At 53.2% G+C, this 20,617-nt stretch overlaps 2 protein-coding genes across 3 annotated transcripts in view; both read left to right on the top strand.

The window, feature by feature from the left end:
• The first annotated feature begins 2,580 nt into the window (after positions 1 to 2,580).
• On the top strand, positions 2,581 to 8,150 carry UFC1 (ubiquitin-fold modifier conjugating enzyme 1). Its single transcript, XM_089661571.1, has 6 exons — positions 2,581 to 2,738; positions 4,207 to 4,274; positions 4,372 to 4,435; positions 5,936 to 6,012; positions 6,328 to 6,418; positions 7,836 to 8,150. Exons 1-6 carry the CDS (start codon positions 2,616 to 2,618, stop codon positions 7,905 to 7,907), a joined length of 495 nt encoding a protein of 164 aa, XP_089517697.1. The 5' UTR covers positions 2,581 to 2,615; the 3' UTR covers positions 7,908 to 8,150.
• Positions 8,151 to 12,609: 4,459 nt separating this feature from the next.
• Positions 12,610 to 20,617, top strand: part of LOC149436702 (ubiquitin carboxyl-terminal hydrolase 21-like) — a 29,840-nt gene continuing 21,832 nt past the window's right edge. Inside the window, exons 1-2 of one of the 2 annotated variants that reach the window (XM_089661570.1) lie at positions 12,610 to 12,765; positions 16,872 to 17,632. In XM_089661570.1, the coding sequence (XP_089517696.1) occupies positions 12,744 to 12,765; positions 16,872 to 17,632 (783 nt within the window). In that variant the 5' untranslated portion in view covers positions 12,610 to 12,743. Of the gene's footprint in view, positions 12,766 to 16,871; positions 17,648 to 20,617 lie in introns of both variants that reach the window. The other variant, XM_089661569.1, reaches the window with a different exon arrangement.

Raw genomic sequence — 20,617 nt, 5'->3', positions numbered from 1 at the left:
GCCATGAATACTCTCCTGCGCCATGACTACTCTCCTCTGCCATGAATACTCTCCTGCGCCATGAATACTTTCCTGCGCCATGAATACTCTCCTGCGCCATGACTACTCTCCTCTGCCATGAATACACTCCTCTGCCATGAATACACTCCTGCGCCATGAATACTCTCCTGCGCCATGAATACACTCCTCTGCCATGAATACACTCCTCTGCCATGAATACACTCCTCTGCCATGAATACACTCCTGTGCCATGAATACACTCCTCTGCCATGAATACACGTCACAGCGCCACCCTTCACACCGCACACCAGCACACGTGTGTTACATGGAACAAAACACCAGCAGGCTGGTGTGGAGGAGCCCTACTATGGCCTCCTTCGCCATTTAGCTCTGCCCTAGAGAAACTGTAATAATTGAACAATCCTCCCCATTGGCACAAAAAAAAAAAAAATACAGAGACATTCCGCAAAGCCTAGGATAGACTCGCACATGTGCGCTCACTGACGCATACCTCTTTTTTTGCCTTCAGGTACACCTTCATTTCAAGATGGCGGATCACAATAACGTTTAAAGTTGACCATTTTAAGGGATTGGAAAGTCAACTTTTTTGACAGCCCCCCCCCCCCACTACAAATTCATTCAGAAACAAAATGTGCACCCAAAATTAAGTTAAAAAAATCACTTCAGGCGGGGTGACGTCCTCCTGGAAGGCGCGGTGACGTCACCCTGAAGTGTCAGAGGCCCCATCTGAGGTAATTTTTTTTTAAAAGTTGGTCCTTAACCCTCCACCACTCCACCCCCAATCACAAAATTGCCAATAAACAAACTCTTCACCCAAAATTAATCAAAACATTACCTCAGACAGGGCCTCAGGTTCCTATGGGTGACGTCATCACACCTTCTGGCATAGGTCGGAGCTAGGAATGGCCTGGGGAGCATTTTGGGTGGGATTTTGGGCTCCAGACCCTGTTTGAATGGTGCGGTGACGTCACCCTGAAGCGTCAGAGGCCCCATCTGAGGTCATTTTTTTTTAAAAGTAGGTCCTTAACCCTCCCCCACTCCATCCCCAAACACAAAACTGCTAATAAAAAAACTATTCACCCAAAATTAATCAAAACATTACCTCAGACAGGGTCACAGGTTCTTATGGGTGACGTCATCGCGCCTTTTGGCATAGGTCGGAGCTAGGAATGGCCTGGGGAGCATTTTGGGTGGGATTTTGGGCTCCAGACCCTGTTTAAATGGCGCAGTGACGTCACCCTGAAGCGTCAGAGGCCCCATCTGAGGTCATTTTTTTTCAAAAGTAGGTCCTTAACCCTCCCCCACTCCACCCCCAAACACAAAACTGCCAATAAAAAAACTCTTCACCCAAAATTAATCAAAACATTACCTCAGACGGGGCCTCAGGTTCCTATGGGTGACGTCATCGTGCCTTCTGGGATAGATCGGAGCTCAGAATGGCCTAGGGAACATTTTGGGTGAGATTTTGGGCTCCAGGCCCTGTCAGAATGGCGCTGTGACGTCACCCGGAAGCATCAGAGGCCCCATCTGATGTTATTTTTTTTTAAGTAGGCAGTTGTTTTTAAAAATGGGAAAAGGGGCTGTCGAAAAAAAGATTTTTCAATTTGCATGCTTTAACCGCCGAAACAGCTGTCACCGCAACAGCAAGTGAGGTTGAAATCCCTCTAACGGAGCACCGGATGGCAGTAAATAAATCAGACGGGGGTCCTAACCCTCCCCCCACGCAACTTCCAAACACAAAGCTATTTGTAAACAAACATCACCCAAAATTGAATTAAAAAAGGTCCCAGGGGGGTTCCGACACTTCCATGAGGAACGGGTGACGTCATCGCGTCTTGTGGCAGAGGCTGGAGCTCAAAATGATCTGGAGTGGATTTTGGCGGGATTTCGAGTTTCGTGCCTCTGTCGGAAGGCGCGGTGACGTCACCCGTAATCGCCAGAGGTAGTTTTTTCTTTTAAATTTAGGCGGTTTATTTACAAAGGTGAGGGGCTGTCAAAAGAGACGATTTTCCAAGTCGTCCTTAACCCTCCCCCACTCCCCCCCCCAAACACAAAACTACCAATAAACAAACTCTTCACCCAAAATTAATCAAAAAATTACCTCAGACGGGGCCTATGGGTGACGTCATCGCGCCTACCGGCACAGGTCGGAGCTCGGAATGGCCCGGGGAGCATTTTGGGTGGGATTTTGGGCTCCTGGCCCTGTTGGAAGGCGCGGTGACGTCACCCTGAAGCGTCGGAGGCCCTATCTGAGGTAATTTTTTTAAAAAATTGGGGCGGTTTGTTTGTAAATGGGGGAGGGGACTGTCAAAAAGGTTTTGAGAAAGAAAATGCGCCAAACTGACGCGTTTCGACTTTGGGACCTGCGGACTTTCTCAGGGTAGGATACTGGCGGCTTTAGTTTTATTTCATTGAGATAGCACAGGCGACTCTCAGTTTCCTGCTCGTTTGTAGCCGGGCTCACACCGTCCTTTTCAAAAATTTCTGTCAGAACAGGTGAAACTTTCTGTTGCCAGTAGTCAAGATGGCGGCGCTGGCCTCCAGCTGGCATGACAGGCACTTCCGGCCTCTCCTCCTCTCTCGCCGGTGCCATCATGGTGGATGAGGCTACTCGCCGGGTGGTGTCGGATATCCCGCTGTTGAAGACCGGGGCCAGCCCGCGGGACAAGGAGCTGTGGGTGCAGCGGCTGAAGGAGGAGTACCAGGCCCTCATCCGGGTGAGGGAGCTTTGCGGTAATGTGTCCCCCGGGGATAAGGAGGGGGTCAGAGGTTCCGGGGTGCAGCTGGGGGAGGAATGATCTGTCAGTACACAGGGTCATGTTCTTGTGTCCACACACTGAAATCTGATTGGTCGTGACATGACTGTACAATATGATCAGCCCCTCGCTTTATGACCCCCTATTGCTCCTCTTCCCCCACTTGGTGACCCCCTCTCGCTCCCCTCCACCCGGTGACCCCCTCTCGCTTCCTGTCCCGGTGACCCCCTCTCGCTTTCTGACCCCCCCCTCAGTGACTGACTCTTGCCCCACCCCCGATGACCCCCTCGCTTTCTGACCCCCTGGTGACCCCCCCCGTCGCTTCACACCCCGGTGACCCCCCTCTCGCTTCCTGTCCTGTTGACCCCCCTCTCACTTCCCGTCCCGGTGACCCCCTCTTGCTTCCCGTCCCAGGGACCCCCCTCTTGCCCCCCCCCCCCGGTGACAACCCTCTCGCTTTCCACCCCGATGACCCCCCCCAGTCGCTTTCTACCCTGGTGACCCCCCCCAGTGACCCCCCTCTCGCTTTCCTCCCCGGTGACCCCCCCCCTCTCGCTTTCCGTCCCGGTGACCCCCTTTCGCTTTCCGCCCCGGTGACCCCCTCTTAGCCCCCCTCACTTCCCACCCGGTGACTGACACTCCCCCCACGCTTCCCGCCCCTGTGACCCTCCTGTTGCTTCCCGCCCCTGTGACCCCCTCTCGCTTTCTATCCCCATGACACCTTCTCTCCTTCTGTCCCGTTGACTCCCTTTCACTTTTCTTCTGGTGTCACCCTCTCACTTCCTGTCTTGATACCACCCCTACTCTCTCACTTCCTGTCCTGATGACACCTTATTTCCTGTCCTGGTGACACTCTCTCTTTCTGTCCTGGTGTTACCCCCACCCACCCTCTTCTTGTCCTGGTGACATCCCCACCCATCCTCTAACTTCGTGACACCTTCTTACTTCCGGTCCGTGACACCTTCTTACTTCCTGTCTTGGTACCGCCCCTACCCTCTCACTTCCTGTCCTGGTGACACCCCCATCCTCTCACTTCCTGTTCTGATGACACCCTCTCATTTCCTGTCCTGGTGACACCTCCATCCTCTCACTTCCTGTCCTATGACGTCCTCTTGCCTCCTGTCCTGGTGACATCTCCATCCTCTCACTTCCTGTCCTGGTGACATCTCCATCCTCTCACTTCCTGTCCTGGTGACACCTCCATCCTCTCACTTCCTGTCCTATGATGTCTTCTCGCTTCCTGTCCTGGTGACATCTCCATCCTCTCGCTTCCTGTCCTGGTGACCTCCCCATCCTCTGACTTATTGCCCTATAAATTGTGACAGTTCACCTTAAAGCTGCTCCCACGTGGAGTCTGACCCGCCCCTGTCAAGATCTGTGATTGGCTGTATATGTTTGTAATTTGTTTTTTCCGGTTTTGGCCCCGCAGTATGTGGAGAACAACAAGAAGGCGGACAATGACTGGTTCAGGTTAGAGTCGAATAAAGAAGGCACCAGGTGAGTTGTGGGCAGGGCTAGTGACAGGAGCTCCGCCTCCAACGCTTGCTTACAGCTGTGATGGTATAATGGGCTCTCCTCTCCCGCTGTGTTGTAGGTGGTTCGGGAAATGCTGGTACATCCACGAGCTGCTGAAGTACGAATTCGATGTGGAGTTCGATGTGAGTTTGGAAATTTTTATGCTTTTGAATTTATGGCGAATTTATCATCCAATCCCTGATAGAAGTCCTGAGCGAATGGGAGGAGCTGGATGGTGGGTGGGGGTGACTTAGTCAGGTGTAGAAAGACAATAAGAGAGGGTAGAGGGTGTCGCCAGGTCAGGAAACAGGAAGGTGGGGTGGTCATTGGGACAGGAAGTGAGAGGGTGGGGGTGTTGTCCCCAAAGGAGAAAGTGAGAGGATGGGGGTGTCAAGAGGACAGGAAGTATGAAGGTGGGATGGTCATTAGGACAGGGAGTGAGATAAGGGGGGTGCCGCCAAGACAGTATGTGAGAGGGTGTGGCCAGGACAGGAAGTGAAAGGCTAGGGGTGTCACCAGAACAGTATGTCAGAGGGTGGGGGTGTCGTCAGGACAAGAAGGGAAAGGGTGAGGTGTCTTCAGGACCGCATGTCAGAGGGTGGGGGTGTGGTCAGGACAGGAAGTGAGAGGTTGGGGGTGTTGTCCCCAAGAGAGGAAATGAGAGGATGGGGGTGTCAACAGGACTGGAAGTGGAAAGGTGGGGTGGTCATTAGGATAGGAAGTGAGATCAGGGGGGTGTAGCCAAGACAGTATGAGAGGGTGTGGCCAGGACAGGAAGTGAAAGGGTGGGTTGTTGTCAGGACAGCATGTCAGAGGGTGGGACTGTGGCCAGGACAGGAAGCGAGAGGGTGGGTTGTCATCAGGACAGCATGTCAGAGGGTGGGACTGTGGCCAGGACAGGAAGCAAGAAGGTGGGGCGTTGTCAGGACAGCATGTCAGAGGGTAGGGGTGTGGCCAGGACAGGAAGCAAGAAGGTGGGGCGTTGTCAGGGCAGCATGTCAGAGGGTGGGGGTATGGCCAGGACAGGAAGTGAGAAGGTGGGGCGTCGTCAGGACAGCATGTCAGTGGGTGGGGGTGTGGCCAGGACAGGAAGCAAGAAGGTGGGGCGTTGTCAGGACAGCATGTCAGAGGGTAGGGGTGTGGCCAGGACAGGAAGCAAGAAGGTGGGGCGTTGTCAGGACAGCATGTCAGAGGGTGGGGGTATGGCCAGGACAGGAAGTGAGAAGGTGGGGGGTCGTCAGGACAGCATGTCAGTGGGTGGGGGTGTGGCCAGGACAGGAAGCGAGAAATGGGGCGTCATCAGGACAGCATCTCCGAGGGTGGGGGTGTGGCCAGGACAGGAAGTGAGAGAGTGGGGTGTCCTCACGACAGCATGTCAAAGGGTGGGGGTGTGGCCAGGACAGGAAGTGAGAGTGTGGATTGTCGTCAGGACAGCATGTCAGAGGGTGGGGGTGTGGCCAGGACAGGAAGCGAGAAGGTGGGGCATCGTCAGGACAGCATGTCAGAGGGTGGGGGTGTGGCCAGGACAGGAAGTGAGAGGGTGGGGGTGTTGCCTTCGCAGCTCTTAGGGGAGGGTTTTAGTAGCCCCAAAGCCGCAGGTGACACTAACCTACATTTATAGGATTTTTGTCTCCTCTGTGCAGATTCCGGTCACTTACCCGTCCACAGCCCCCGAAATCGCCATTCCAGAGCTGGACGGCAAGACGGCGAAGATGTACAGGTAACAGGCGGCCATAACTGGCAAACGGCCGGCCATGTGTGGTCCTTAAAGGGGAAGTACTCACTTGGGGTCATTGTCATGTTCACCTCACGTTAGTACATGATTGCTGCACCATATTTCACCTGTTTAATCACACAGATTTGCACCTTTCACTGGCCGCATGCTTTTACTGGGGGAGTGGTGGACAGTGAGCATTCTCAGCTTCTGTATATAATAGAGGGATGTAAGGAACGGCTTGTACTCAGCATGCGCCCAATGAAGGCTCCCTCCTGTCATGTTGTAATGTGTTGTTTTTTTTTTTCCCCCCCCCCATAGAGGAGGGAAGATCTGCCTGACGGAACACTTCAAACCACTGTGGGCACGGAACGTACCAAAATTCGGCCTGGCACATCTCATGGCTTTAGGGGTGAGTATTGTTCGGGAAGAAATCCCTGACATGTCACCAATATACAGCTCAGTATTGGGGTTCAGAAGAACTCCACCCCTTTTATCATTAAAACGATGATGTCATCACTCTGCTGCAGGCAGGAGGAATCATTTCCTGAGTCTCCCCTCCCCCAGTAATCAGACTTCCTCATTTTAACACCAGTTCCCTGGCTCTCATGCTGACCCATCGGTCTTCAGAACAGACCTAAGACTTGATGTAGATCAATGCTGTACTGATCTGTCGCTGGCCGGGTGCGTCGATCTGTCGCTGGCCGGGTGCGTCGATCTGTCGCTGGCCGGGTGCGTCGATCTGTCGCCGGCCGGTTGCGGCGATCTGTTGTGTGGACCTCCTGGACATGTCGAGGGCCGCACTTCTCCCCAGGTTTGCCAAGCTGACCAATCGCTGGGTTAAAGCCTGTGTCCTCCTTAGGGAGATTTCCCTTTACATCCTATCAGAACAGGAAGTGATCGGAAATGTCAATGGGGACACAGACCCAAAACACATTCTCAATACAGCAGGGAAGGATTTGAATTTCTTATCCTGGTGACGGGTGTCACAGAGACAGGATGTGAGGGAACCCCTCCCTGGTGAGTTCATAGACAGGACCTGATAGGAATTCAACTCCTTCAAAAAAAAAAAAAAAATACAAAGGGACTGAATTCTGTATTGAAGGCATAACTAATGTGTGAGAGCGTCTTCAAACTTTCTAATGCGTTTACAATTTCCTTCTGGTCCTGGATGATTCCCGGGAAATCCAGGTCCCCTGAAGATTCCCGGGAAATCCCGGCCCCGGGAGGATTCCCGGCCCCGGGAAGATTCCCGGCCCCGGGAGGATTCCCGGCCCCGGGAAGATTCCCGGGCGATTTCCGGCTCTCCTGGGCGATTTCCGGGCGATTTCCGGCTCTCCTGGGCGATTTCCGGCACTCCCGGTCCCGGGCGATTTCCGGCACTCCCGGTCCCGGGCGATTTCCGGCACTCCCGGTCCCGGGCGATTTCCGGCACTCCCGGTCCCGGGCGATTTCCGGCACTCCCGGTCCCGGGCGATTTCCGGCACTCCCGGTCCCGGGCGATTTCCGGCAATCCCGGTCCCGGGCGATTTCCGGCAATCCCGGTCCCGGGCGATTTCCGGCAATCCCGGTCCCGGGCGATTTCCGGCAATCCCGGTCCCGGGCGATTTCCGGCTCTCCCGGCCCCGAATGATTTCCGGCTCTCCCGGCCCCGAATGATTTCCAGCACTCCCGGCCCCGGTGATTTCCAGCACTCCCGGTCCCAGAGATTCCCGGCTCCGGATGATTCCCGGGCACTCCAGGTCCTGGATGATTCCCGGAGATTCCCAGGCACTCCCGGCCCCGGATGATTTCCAGCACTCCTGGTAACTTTTCTCTCTGTCTCTCAGCTGGGCCCGTGGCTGGCGGTGGAAATTCCTGACCTGATCAGCAAGAGAATGATCAAACATAAGGACAATTGAGGATGACATTCCAGCCAATCCTTCTTCCTGCTAGAAGACCTGGGGGGGCGAACGATCAGCCAATCGCTTCCCTGACACAAGACCCAGGGACCACCAACCGGCCAAATCACCTCACCAACACAAGACCTGGGGGGCCAGCATTTGCCGAGGACGGCAGAACCTGTCATTTATTTATCATATTTGTACCACAAGCCGCTCGGCTGACCATCTGCTATTCTGTATAATAAATCTTCTGTTCGCTCACCTCGTCTGTTTCCTGTGCAGTGATCGGCTTTACACTGGGGGGGACTTTGGGGCAAAATTCGATCGATGTATTCCACTAGTGCAGGAGCAGAGCGGAGCCGGCTCTGGGTGAGAAGTGGACAGGTGTGGAGGTGCCGCCATAGATCTCATCAGAATGCAAAGACCGCCAAAGGCCAACTTTAATCTTTTTTTTTTTTTTTTTTTTTGGACAGAGCAGGGAAGGGGTGGAATTTCTAGGACAGGAAGTGAGTGGAAATGTTCCTGATGAGGGCACAGACATGAGCATTTTTAGTAGAGCATATTGTGCTGTGCTGGGGGGTGATGGGATGAGGCCATTGTCCACAGAAACCAACCAAATCTACAGCTTCTTAGGAAAAGTGCAGCCTGTGGTGTTACCTCGGACCCCTCTGTATATAGATCTGAGATCCTATGTGACACCTGATCCCCTCTGTATGTAGATCTGAGATCCTATGTGACCCCTGATCCCCTCTGTATATAGATCTGAGATCCTATGTGACACCTGATCCCCTCTGTGTATAGATCTGAGATCCTATGTGACACCTGAACCCCTCTGTGTATAGATCTGAGATCCTATGTCACCCCCTGATCCCCTCTGTGTATAGATCTGAGATCCTATGTGACCCCTGATCCCCTCTGTGTATAGATCTGAGATCCTATGTGACCCCCTGATCCCCTCTGTGTATAGATCTGAGATCCTATGTGACCCCTGATCCCCTCTGTGTATAGATCTGAGATCCTATGTGACCCCTGATCCCTTCTGTATATGGATCTGAGATCCTGTGTGACCTCTGACCCCTCTGTGTATAGATCTGAGATCCTGTGTGACCCCTGATCCCCTCTGTGTATAGATCTGAGATCCTATGTGACCCCTGATCCCCTCTGTGTATAGATCTGAGATCCTAGCTGACCCCTGATCCCCTCTGTATATAGATCTGAAATCCTATGTGACCCCTGATCCCTTCTGTATATAGATCTGAGATCCTATGTGACCCCTGATCCCTTCTGTATATAGATCTGAGATCCTATGTGATCCTTTCTGTGTATAGATCTGAGATCATATGTGACCCCTAATCCCTTCTGTATATAGATCTGAGATCCTATGTGACCCCTAATCCCTCTGTATATAGATCTGAGATCCTATGTGACCCCTAATCCCTCTGTATATAGATCTGAGATCCTATGTGACCCCTAATCCCTCTGTATATAGATCTGAGATCCTATGTGACCTCTGTCCCCTCTGTATATAGATCTGAGATCCTATGTGACCCCTGATCCCCTCTGTGTATAGATCTGAGATCCTATGTCACCCCCTGATCCCCTCTGTGTATAGATCTGAGATCCTATGTGACCCCTGATCCCCTCTGTGTATAGATCTGAGATCCTATGTGACTCCTGATCCCCTCTGTGTATAGATCTGAGATCCTATGTGACTCCTGATCCCCTCTGTATATAGATCTGAGATCCTATATGACCCCTAATCCCTCTGTATATAGATCTGAGATCCTATGTGATCCCTTCTGTGTATAGATCTGAGATCCTATGTGACCCCCTAATCCCTCTGTATATAGATCTGAGATCCTATGTGACCCCTGATCCCCTCTGTATATAGATCTGAGATCCTAGGTGACCCCCTGATCCCCCTCTGTATATAAATCTGAGATCCTATGTGACCCTGATCTCCTCTGTATATAGATCTGAGATCCTATGTGACCCTGATCTCTTCTGTATATAGATCTGAGATCCTATGTGACCCTGATCTCCTCTGTATATAGATCTGAGATCCTAGGTGACCCTCTGATCCCCTCTGTATATAGATCTGAGATCCTAGGTGACCCTCTGATCCCTCTGTGCTTAGATCTGAGATCCTATATAACCCCTCTGTATATAGATGAGGGATCCTATGTGACCCCTGACCCTCCCATATATTGATGAGTAATCGTGTGACCCCTGATCGCTTCTTCAGTGTAGCTGTATGTACAGTATATCACAAAAGTATAACCTTTGACCCCTTTATATATAGATCAGTGGACCTAAGTGACCTCTAACCCATTTGTACATAGATCAGTGACCTCTGATTCCTCTATATATAGATTGGTGACTTGCTGTATATAATTTAATGACCCCTCTATATATAGATCATTGACTTCTGACACCTCTGTATATAGATCAGTGACCCCTGATCCCTCTATATATAGATCAGTGACCCCTGATCCCTCTGTATATAGATCAGTGACCCCTGACCGCTTTGTATATAGATTAGTGACCTCTAACCCCTCTGTATCTAGATCAGTGACCCCATACCCCTCCGTATATAGATCAGTGACCCCATACCCCTCCGTATATAGATCAGTGACCCCATACCCCTCTGTATATAGATCAGTGACCCCATACCCCTCCGTATATAGATCAGTGACCCCTGACCGCTCTGTATATAGATCAGTGACCCCTGACCGCTCTGTATATAGATCAGTGACCTCTCACCCCTTTGTATATAGATCAGTGACCCCTGACCGCTCTGTATATAGATCAGTGATCTCTCACCCCTTTATATATAGATCAGTGACCCCTGACCTCTCTGTATATAGATCAGTGACCTCTGACCCCTCTGTATAGATCAGTGACTCCTGACCGCTCTGTATATAAATCAGTGACCTCTCACCTCTCTCTAAATTGATCAGTGACCACTCTCTATATAGATCAGTGACCTCTAACTGCTCTGTATATAGATCAGTGACTTTCGACCCCTCTATATATAGATCAGTGACCTTTGACCCCTCTATAGATCAGTGACCTCTGACCCCTCTGTATATAGATGAATAACCCCCTTGTATATAGATCAGTGACCTCTGACCCCTCTTTATATAGATCAGTGACCCCTGACCCCTCTGTATATAGATCAGTGACCTCTTTCGACCCCTCTGTATATAGATCAGTGGCCCCTCACCCCTCTGTATATAGATCAGTGACCTCCGACCCCTCTTTATATAGATCAGTGACCCCCGACCCCTCTGTATATAGATCAGTGACCTCTGACCCCTCTGTATATAGATCAGTGACCCCCGACCCCTCTGTATATAGATCAGTGACCCCCCCGACCCCTCTGTATATAGATCAGTGACCCCCGACCCCTCTGTATATAGATCAGTGACCTCTAACCCATCTGTATATAGATCAGTGGACCCTGACCCATCTGTATATAGATCAGTGACCTCCGACCCCTCTTTATATAGATCAGTGGCCTCCGACCCATCTGTATATAGATCAGTGACCCCCGACCCTTCTGTATATAGTTCAGTGGCCCTAGACCCCTTTGTATATAGATCAGTGGACCCTGACCCATCTGTATATAGATCAGTGGACCCCCGACCCATCTGTATATAGATCAGTGACCCCCGACCCATCTGTATATAGATCAGTGACCCCCGACCCCTCTGTATATAGATCAGTGACCCCCGACCCCTCTGTATATAGATCAGTGACCTCTAACCCATCTGTATATAGATCAGTGACCTCTGACCCATCTGTATATAGATCAGTGGACCCTGACCCCTCTGTATATAGATCAGTGACCCCCGACCCTTCTGTATATAGTTCAGTGGCCCTAGACCCCTCTGTATATAGATCAGTGGACCCCGACCCCTCTGTATATAGATCAGTGACCCCCGACCCCTCTGTATATAGATCAGTGACCCCCCCCCGACCCCTCTGTATATAGATCAGTGACCCCCCCCGACCCCTCTGTATATAGATCAGTGACCCCCCCCGACCCCTCTGTATATAGATCAGTGACCCCCGACCCCTCTGTATATAGATCAGTGACCTCTAACCCATCTGTATATAGATCAGTGACCCCCCCCGACCCCTCTGTATATAGATCAGTGACCCCCCCGACCCATCTGTATATAGATCGGTGGACTCTGACCCATCTGTATATAGATCAGTGACCCCCGACCCTTCTGTATATAGATCAGTGGCCCTAGACCCCTTTGTATATAGATCAGTGGACCCTGACCCCTCTGTATATAGATCAGTGACCTCTGACCCCTCTGTATATAGATCAGTGACCTCTGGTGATCTGTACATTATTGATTAGTGATTCTCTGGTGATTTGTAGAATTATTGATCTCTTATAATTTTCAGTCACATCCTCAATAATATAAACAGAGCGACGCTCAGCGGGCAGCCTCGGACTGTACCATCGTAGTAATGCCGGGGGTGGGGGGAAGACAGGCGGTGTCGGTGCCCTGTACTGCTCCGGTGGGATTTTTAATCCTCCCGTATAATGGAGGCGCCGGATGAGAAATTGGGGGTCATTCTCTGTACCCCGCTCCCCTAATCTGTATAGGAGTTCCTCCCCAGACCTAGTGGTTCAGTCCTAACTTTGCGCAGCCGCAGTATGCTCGGATCACCCCTGCCCATGCGCAGTGCGGGTGGTGGAGGCTTCGCCCGCCATGTTGGCTCCTGGCAGGGGACGGTTTACTAACAGACGGTGACTATGGACACCCGCCGTACATGTGAGAGCAGAGCGGAGCCGCCCGTTATCGGACAGCCGTCCCCGTCCCGGTGTGCTCCATGACCCGCACCCCCAGCACCGGTGAGTGTTTACATCGCCCCCCCTGTGCGGTCTGTGAGCGTTAACCCTTCACTGTGCGCTCTGTGAGCTTTATACAGCCAGCCAATGGAGCTCAATGATATTTCCAGAGTAAACCAGGACCTGCTGAGTAGAAAAGCCTGTCCCCTGCCAGCCTGCAGCAGAGAGGGAGCTGTATTCATTGTGGGGAAGCAGTGGCCTCACTGCAGAGATCCTACCCGCCCCCTGCTGGTGAAAGCAGCCACAGCCTGAGTAGAAAAGCCTGTCCCCTGCCAGCATGCTGTAAAGAGGGAGCCGTATTCCTTGTGGGGAAGCAGTGGTCCCTCTGCAGAGGTCCTACATGCCCCTCTTGCTGAAAGCAGCCACAGCCTGAGTAGAAAAGCCTATCCCCTGCCAGCATGCAGCAGAGAGGGAGCCGTATTCATTGTGGGGGAAGCGGTGGACTCTCTGCAGAGATCCTACATGCCACCTCCTGGTGACAGCAGCCACAGCCTGAGTAGAAAAGCCTGTCCCCTGCCAGCATGCTGTAAAGAGGGAGCCGTATTCCTTGTGGGGAAGCAGTGGTCTCTCTGCAGAGGTCCTACATGCCCCTCTTGCTGAAAGCAGCCACAGCCTGAGTAGAAAAGCCTATCCCCTGCCAGCATGCAGCAGAGAGGGAGCCGTATTCATTGTGGGGGAAGCGGTGGACTCTCTGCAGAGATCCTACATGCCACCTCCTGGTGAAAGCAGCCACAGCCTGAGTAGAAAAGCCTGTCCCCTGCCAGCATGCTATAAAGAGGGAGCTGTATGCATTGTGGGGAAGCAGTGGTCTCTCTGCAGAGGTCCTACATGCCCCTCTTGCTGAAAGCAACCACAGCCTGAGTAGAAAAGCCTGTCCCCCGCCAGCATGCAGCAGAGAATGAGCCGTATTCCTTGTGGGGAAGCAGTTGTCTCTCTGCAGAGGTCCTACACGCTCCCTCCTGGTGAAAGCAGCCACAGCCTGAGTAGAAAAGCCTGTCCCCTGCCAGCATGCAGCAGAGAAGGATCCTTGTTACTTTTGGGGAAGCAGTGGTCTCTCTGCAGAGGTCCTACAGGCCCCCTCCTGCTGAAAGCAGCCACAGCCTAAGCAGAAAAGCCTGTCCCCTGCCAGCATGCAGCAGAGAATGAGCCGTATTCCTTGTGGGGAAGCGGTGGTCTCTCTGCACAGCCCCCTCCTGGTGAAAGCAGCCAAAGCCTGTCCCCTGCCAGCATGCAGAGGAAAAGGAGCCGTATTCCTTGTGGGGAAGCAGTGGTCTCTATGCACAGGTCCTATACCCCTCCCCATTGGTGAAAGCAGCCACAGCCTGATTAGAAAAGCCTGTCTCCTGCCAGCATGCTATAAGACGGAGCCGTATTCCTTGTGGGAAAGCGGCGGTCTCTCTGCAGAGGTCCTACACGGCCCCTCTTGCTGAAAGCAGCCACAGCCTGAGTAGAAAAGCCTGTCTCCTGCCAGCATGCAGCAGAGGAGCCTTGTTCCTTGTGGGGAAGCAGTAGTCTCTCTGCAGAGGTCCTATACGCCCCCTCCTGGTGAAAGCAGCCACAGCCTGAGTAGAAACGCCTGTCCCTTGCCAGCATGCTGCAAAGAAGGAAACATTGGTCTCTCTGCAGAGGTCCCCCCCTCCCATACTGAGTCAGACCTATTGCTCTGAATTTAGCAAGCTCATGCTCTCTGCTGATTGGAGGGCTCTGACTCCGCAGAGGGCGTTCCGGACCCCTGCGGAGAGACCTACTGCCTTCCCTCTCTGAAGTTTGCTGGCAAAGGACAGGCTTTTCTGTGCAGGCTGTGGCTGCTTTCAGCATTAGGGACATGAAGGACCTCTGCGAAAAGACTACTGCTTCCACACAGAGGCTCCTGCTCTGCAGCAATGGCGGCAAGGGACAGGCTTTTCTATATAGGCTGTGGCTGCTTTCAATGTAGGGGGGGGGGGGCATGTAGGACCTCTGCAGAGAGACCACTGCTTCCCCACAAGGCTCCCTCTCTGCAGCAATGTTTGCAAGGGACAGGCTTTTCTACTCAGGCTTTGGCTACTTTCAGCAGGAGGGGGGCATGCAGGACTTCTGCAGAGAGCCCACTGCTTCCCCACAAGAAACGAGGCTCCCTCTCTGCTGCATTCTGGCAGGGGACAGGCTTTTCTACTTCGGTTGTGGCTGCTTTCAGCAGTGGGGGCATGTAGGACCTCTGCAGAGAGACCACTGCTTCCCCGCAAGGAACAAGGCTTTCTCTCTGCAGCAATGCTGGCAAGGGACAGGCTTTTTTACTTAGCCCGTGGCTGCTTTTAATGGGGGGGGAAGGGGGATGGCATGTAGGACCTCTGCAGAGAGACCACTGCTTCCCCACAAGGAACAAGGCTCCCTCTCTGCAGTAATGTCGGCAGGGCACAGGCTCTTCCCTTCAGGCTGTGGCTGCTTTCAGCAGTGGGTTGCATTTAGGACAGTTGCGGAGAGACCACTGTTTCCCCCCAGAGCAAGGCTCTTCCTCTGCAGCAGTGCTGGCGGGGGACCGGCTTTTCTACTTCGGTTGTGGCTGCTTTCAGTAGTGGGGGCATGTAGGACCTCTGCAGAGAGACCACTGCTTCCCCGCAAGGAACAAGGCTCTTCCTCTGCAGCAGTGCTGGCGGGGGACCGGCTTTTCTACTCGGGCTGTGGCTGCTTTCTAAATAAAACCAACTGTAGGGAACTGTTTGCATGTCGCTGTTCTAATGCCCCTCCCCCCCCCCCCCCCCACATTGGGTTGTCCAAAAAAAAAAAAAAAACAGTTGGTGTTCTGTCAGCTGACCCCACGCCGCCCGTTTTCTTCTCTGACGTCATCGGGAGCCGGCGGCCCTTTCCGGATTGTCATTGTCATTGCGCGCCACCAGGGGCCGGCTGTGTCTGCGGGTTTTAAATAGAAAATAAAAAAAATATAATAAAAGCAGTGATTGCACCACATGTGAGGTATCGCCGCAAACATCGGAGTGAGCGCAATAATTCCGGGGTTGGGGGGCGTCATTCACGATCAAACCGTTAAGCGCCACCTATGGACACTTTTAGGTACTGCAGTTTATCCCGGATTCACAGGGATGTGCAATTTTAAATCATGACTCGTTTGGTATCTATTTACTCGATGCAACTTCGTCTTTTATATTTTGGAACAAAAAAAAACCTGAGTGTTATATTGGGTTTGTGCGCACTGAAAAAAAAAAAAAGTAAAAATCTGGCCCTCCAGGCCATTTCACGTGGCCCTTGCACCTCTCCTGCAGGTACCCCTTTGTCTCCGCCCCCCACCCTGTCTCAGCAGTCGGCGTCGACTTACACAGCCAAAATGGAAGGAATGACTCCGGCTCGCTCACCTTCGGCATCCTCGGGGTTAATCCCGCCAGGCAGCCCTTCCAGGGCGGTGAATCCCCGCAGGACGCCGTATTTATAGCGAGCGCTTATTTATGCCTCAGGAAGTCCCAGAGGTGGCGCTGCTCTCTTGTCTCACAGCCCGCGGCGATCTGAGGGCACCGCGCTCCCAGAACGCGAAGCCAGCCAATCACGGTGCTTTAATATGTTCTAAGAATACACGGTGAGTGAAGAGTTAATGGGCCCCCCCCCCCAACCCCAAGTGCTCCACATTTTTCTGGGCACCTCCACTTTTTTGGCGCCCTTGCAGCTTTTTCTCAAGTTGCGAAACGTCCGCCATCTTTCTTTTTTTTTTTTAAGGAAGTCCTTGCAGATGCGACTCCACTTTTGTGGTGGACAGGTGGGAAAATATTGAAATAAAATATAGGGGGCACCTCCACTTTTTTGGCGCCCTTGCAGCTTTTTCTCAAGTTGCGAAACGTCCGCCATCTTTTTTTTTTTTTTAAGGAAGTCCTCGCAGATGCGACTCCAACTCTGTGGTGGACAGGTGGGAAAATATCGAAATAAAATATAGGGGGCGTCGCTCTGGGTCTGACAGTCTCCTGTTTCCTGGCAATGTACAGAAAAGCTCCGCCCACTATTGTTTACAGGGTCATGTGACTGGCCAGAAACACTGCGAAAATCCTGCTGACTTTGGAAGCTGACTATTATATTGAACAGGTCACTGATGTTGTTTTTTTTTTTTTTTTTTTTTTTTCTTTTCTCAGGGGGACCCCAATCCATCAGGTCCACAATGCCGCAGGTCTGCGAAGCCAGATTTGGGCGTGGCCGCGACCCCTCGCTGGTCACCTCCCAACCTCCCACCGCCGGCAAAATCCTCACCTCTCTCCGTACCGTCAGCCAAGAGCGATCGGCCTTCTCCACCACGGTTTTCAGCAACGGCATCCCGAAACGGCGCCCCCTGCCTCCACCTCCGGTACTGGAGGAGAAGATCAAGGCGGAGCGCGGACGCAGCACTCAGCGGGCGGAGTCCTCCAGCAGGAAGGGACCCATAAAGGCCGACCACTTTCTGGCAGTTGGCAGCGGCGCTCCCGTCACCAAACCGCCGGCTCAGCCTCTGGCGCCAAGGCCGGGAAGCTTGTCGCGGTCTAAGTCGGTCAGTTATGGAGACCTCAGCTCTGCCGGAAACAAAGTGGAAGAGATCAGCAAAGGACTGTCACGGGTGACGCTCAGGGAGCGCAGCGCCTCCTCCAGTAGGAAGCCGCCATTGGACCCCGCCGTGCTGAAGAGGAGCAGCTCGCTAAAGAGGCTGAATTCCTTACCAACAATGGAGGCTCAGCACCAACCCGGCGCCGTCTCCGTGACGCCATTACGACCCAACGCTTCCACCAAACCGGCACCCCGAGAGGCACAGGAGAGGAAAGACTCGCAACAGACCCGACCCTCCTGCAGCTCGCCGACCACAGACACCCCAACCGTCATCAATGGGACCAAGACGCAGGAGAGGCGACCGACATCATCTACACCAGTACGTGTGTCGGAGGTAAACCTGTCAGAGGAGCTTACGCTCTAATGTGTCCCCTCCCCCAGAGTCCCATCAGTCTGTACCAGAGGAGCTTACACTCTAATGTCCCCTCCCCCGCAGTCCCATCAGTCTCTGTACCAGAGGAGCTTACGCTCTAATGTCCCCTCCCCCACAGTCCCAACAGTCTGTACCAGAGGAGCTTACACTCTTAATGTCCCCTCCCCCCACAGTCCCATCAGTCTCTGTAGCAGAGGAGCTTACACTCTAATGTCCCCTCCCCCACAGTCACATCAGTCTCTGTACCAGAGGAGCTTACACTCTAATGTCCCCTCCCCCCACAGTACCATCAGTCTCAGTACCAGAGGGGCTGACACTCTAATGTCCCCTCCCCCACAGTCCCATCAGTCTCTGCACCAGAGGAGCTTACGCTCTAATGTCCCCTCCCCCACAGTCCCATCAGTCTCTGTACCAGAGGAGCTGACACTCTAATGTCCCCTCCCCCACAGTCCCATCAGTCTCTGTACCAGAGGAGCTGACACTCTAATGTCCCCTCCCCCGCAGTCACATCAGTCTCTGTACCAGAGGAGCTTACACTCTAATGTCCCCTCCCCCACAGTCACATCAGTCTCTGTACCAGAGGAGCTGACACTCTAATGTCCCCTCCCCGCAGTCCCATCAGTCTCTGTATCAGAGGAGCTTACACTCTAATGTCCCCTCCCCCGCAGTCACATCAGTCTCTGTACCAGAGGAGCTTACACTCTAATGTCCCCTCCCCCACAGTCCCATCAGTCTCTGTACCAGAGGAGCTTACACTCTAATGTCCCCTCCCCCACAGTCCCATCAGTCTCTGTACAGAGGAGCTTACACTCTAATGTCCCCTCCCCCACAGTCCCATCAGTCTCTGTACAGAGGAGCTTACACTCTAATGTCCCCTCCCCCACAGTAACATCAGTCTCTGTACAGAGGAGCTTACGCTCTAATGTCCCCTCCCCCGCAGTCACATCAGTCTCTGTACAGAGGAGCTTACACTCTAATGTCCCCTCCCCCACAGTCCCATCAGTCTCTGTACAGAGGAGCTTACACTCTAATGTCCCCTCCCCCACAGTAACATCAGTCTCTGTACAGAGGAGCTTACGCTCTAATGTCCCCTCCCCCGCAGTCACATCAGTCTCTGTACAGAGGAGCTTACACTCTAATGTCCCCTCCCCCACAGTCCCATCAGTCTCTGTACAGAGGAGCTTACGCTCTAATGTCCCCTCCCCCGCAGTCCCATCAGTCTCTGTACCAGAGGAGCTTACACTCTAATGTCCCCTCCCCCGCAGTCCCATCAGTCTCTGTACCAGAGGAGCTTACACTCTAATGTCCCCTCCCCCACGGTCTCATCAGTCTCTGTACCAGAGGAGCTTACACTCTAATGTCCCCTCCCCCACGGTCACATCAGTCTCTGTACCAGAGGAGCTTACACTCTAATGTCCCCTCCCCCACAGTCACACACTATTATTATAGCTCTGACGTACACTGTGGCGCTGTACTGTGGCCGGAGTGGTGTCGGGGTAGAAGTGGTAGGTGGTTGGTGACACAGCTGTGTGTACATCACCAAGGTCATATCGCGCTCCCTGCGCGCTCGTAGCGTACGTTCCCCTCCCGTCCGCGGAGAGAGAAAGCAGCGTGACTCCACAGCTAATTAATCCCAAGGAGATGAGCTCTCTGATCCACCTTGAACAGTCCCAGGCACAATCCTCTGAGAAGGATGATGAGAGGTTGTCCCTTTAATCCCCGTCATTCTCCCGAGGACAAGCGAGCAGTCAGGACGGGCTGGCCCCCTTGCAGAGCCGCAACATGCCAGGGCTGCCGGGGACCGGTCTGGTTGAACTGCCCCAGAAGCTCCAGCACATGCTGTCCGACAAGAAGGAGGTCCAGGGGAAAGGTGTGGATATCTCGGAGTCTGTGGTCCATACCGCCATGATGGGACTCCTGCTCATGGCCAGCGAGGTAATACTGGGAGTCACAGGGTACGAGTCATTAGGTGACACAGGATGTTCTGGGGTGCCTGAAGTCACGGGTTACACAGGGGGCACTAGAAGTCAGATGACACAGTGTTCTGGGGTGCTCTTGATATCTCGGGGTACTCAGAGGGCACTAGGAGTCATTAGATCGCACAGAATGCTTGGGGGTGGTCTTGAAATCACAGGGTACACAGGGGGCACTAGGAGTCAGTAGATGACACAGGAGGATGCTCAGGGGCGGTCCTGAAATCACTGGATGCACAGGGGGCACTAGGAGTCCGATGACACAGGATGCTTGGGGGCGGTCCTGAAATCACGGGGGGCACTAGGAAACATGACACAAGATGCTCAAGGGCGGTCCTGAAATCACCAGATACACAGGGGGCACTAGGAGTCCGATGACACAAAATGCTTGGGGGCAGTCCTGAAATCACGGGGCACTAGGTGTCAGATGACACGATGCTTGGGGGCGGTCCTGACATTACAGGGTACACAGGGGTCACTAGAAGTCAGATGACAGAGGACACTTGGGGGCAGTCCTGAAATCATGGGGTACATGGGGCACTAGGTGTCAGATGACACAGGATGCTCGGGGGCGGTCCTGAAATCACAGGGCACACAGGGGGCACTAGGTGTCAGATGACACAAGATGCTCGGGGGCGGTCCTGAAATCACGGGGTACACAGGGGGCACTAGGTGTCAGATGACACAAGATGCTCGGGGGCGGTCCTGAAATCACGGGGTACACAGGGGGCACTAGGTGTCAGATGACACAAGATGCTCGGGGGCGGTCCTGAAATCACGGGGTACACAGGGGGCACTAGGTGTCAGATGACACAAGATGCTCGGGGGCGGTCCTGAAATCACGGGGTACACAGGGGGCACTAGGTGTCAGATGACACAAGATGCGAGGGGACGGTCCTGAAACCACAGGGTACACAGGGGGCACTAGGTGTCAGATGACACAAGATGCTCGGGGGCG

Source organism: Staurois parvus, unplaced genomic scaffold (genome assembly GCF_062004578.1).
Source record: "Staurois parvus isolate SC_StPar_1 unplaced genomic scaffold, SC_StPar_1.0 ptg001351l, whole genome shotgun sequence".
Taxonomy (NCBI): Eukaryota; Metazoa; Chordata; class Amphibia; order Anura; family Ranidae; genus Staurois; species Staurois parvus.
The sequence above is the reverse complement of the archived record's forward strand: the minus strand, read 5'-3'. Positions and strand labels throughout refer to the sequence as shown.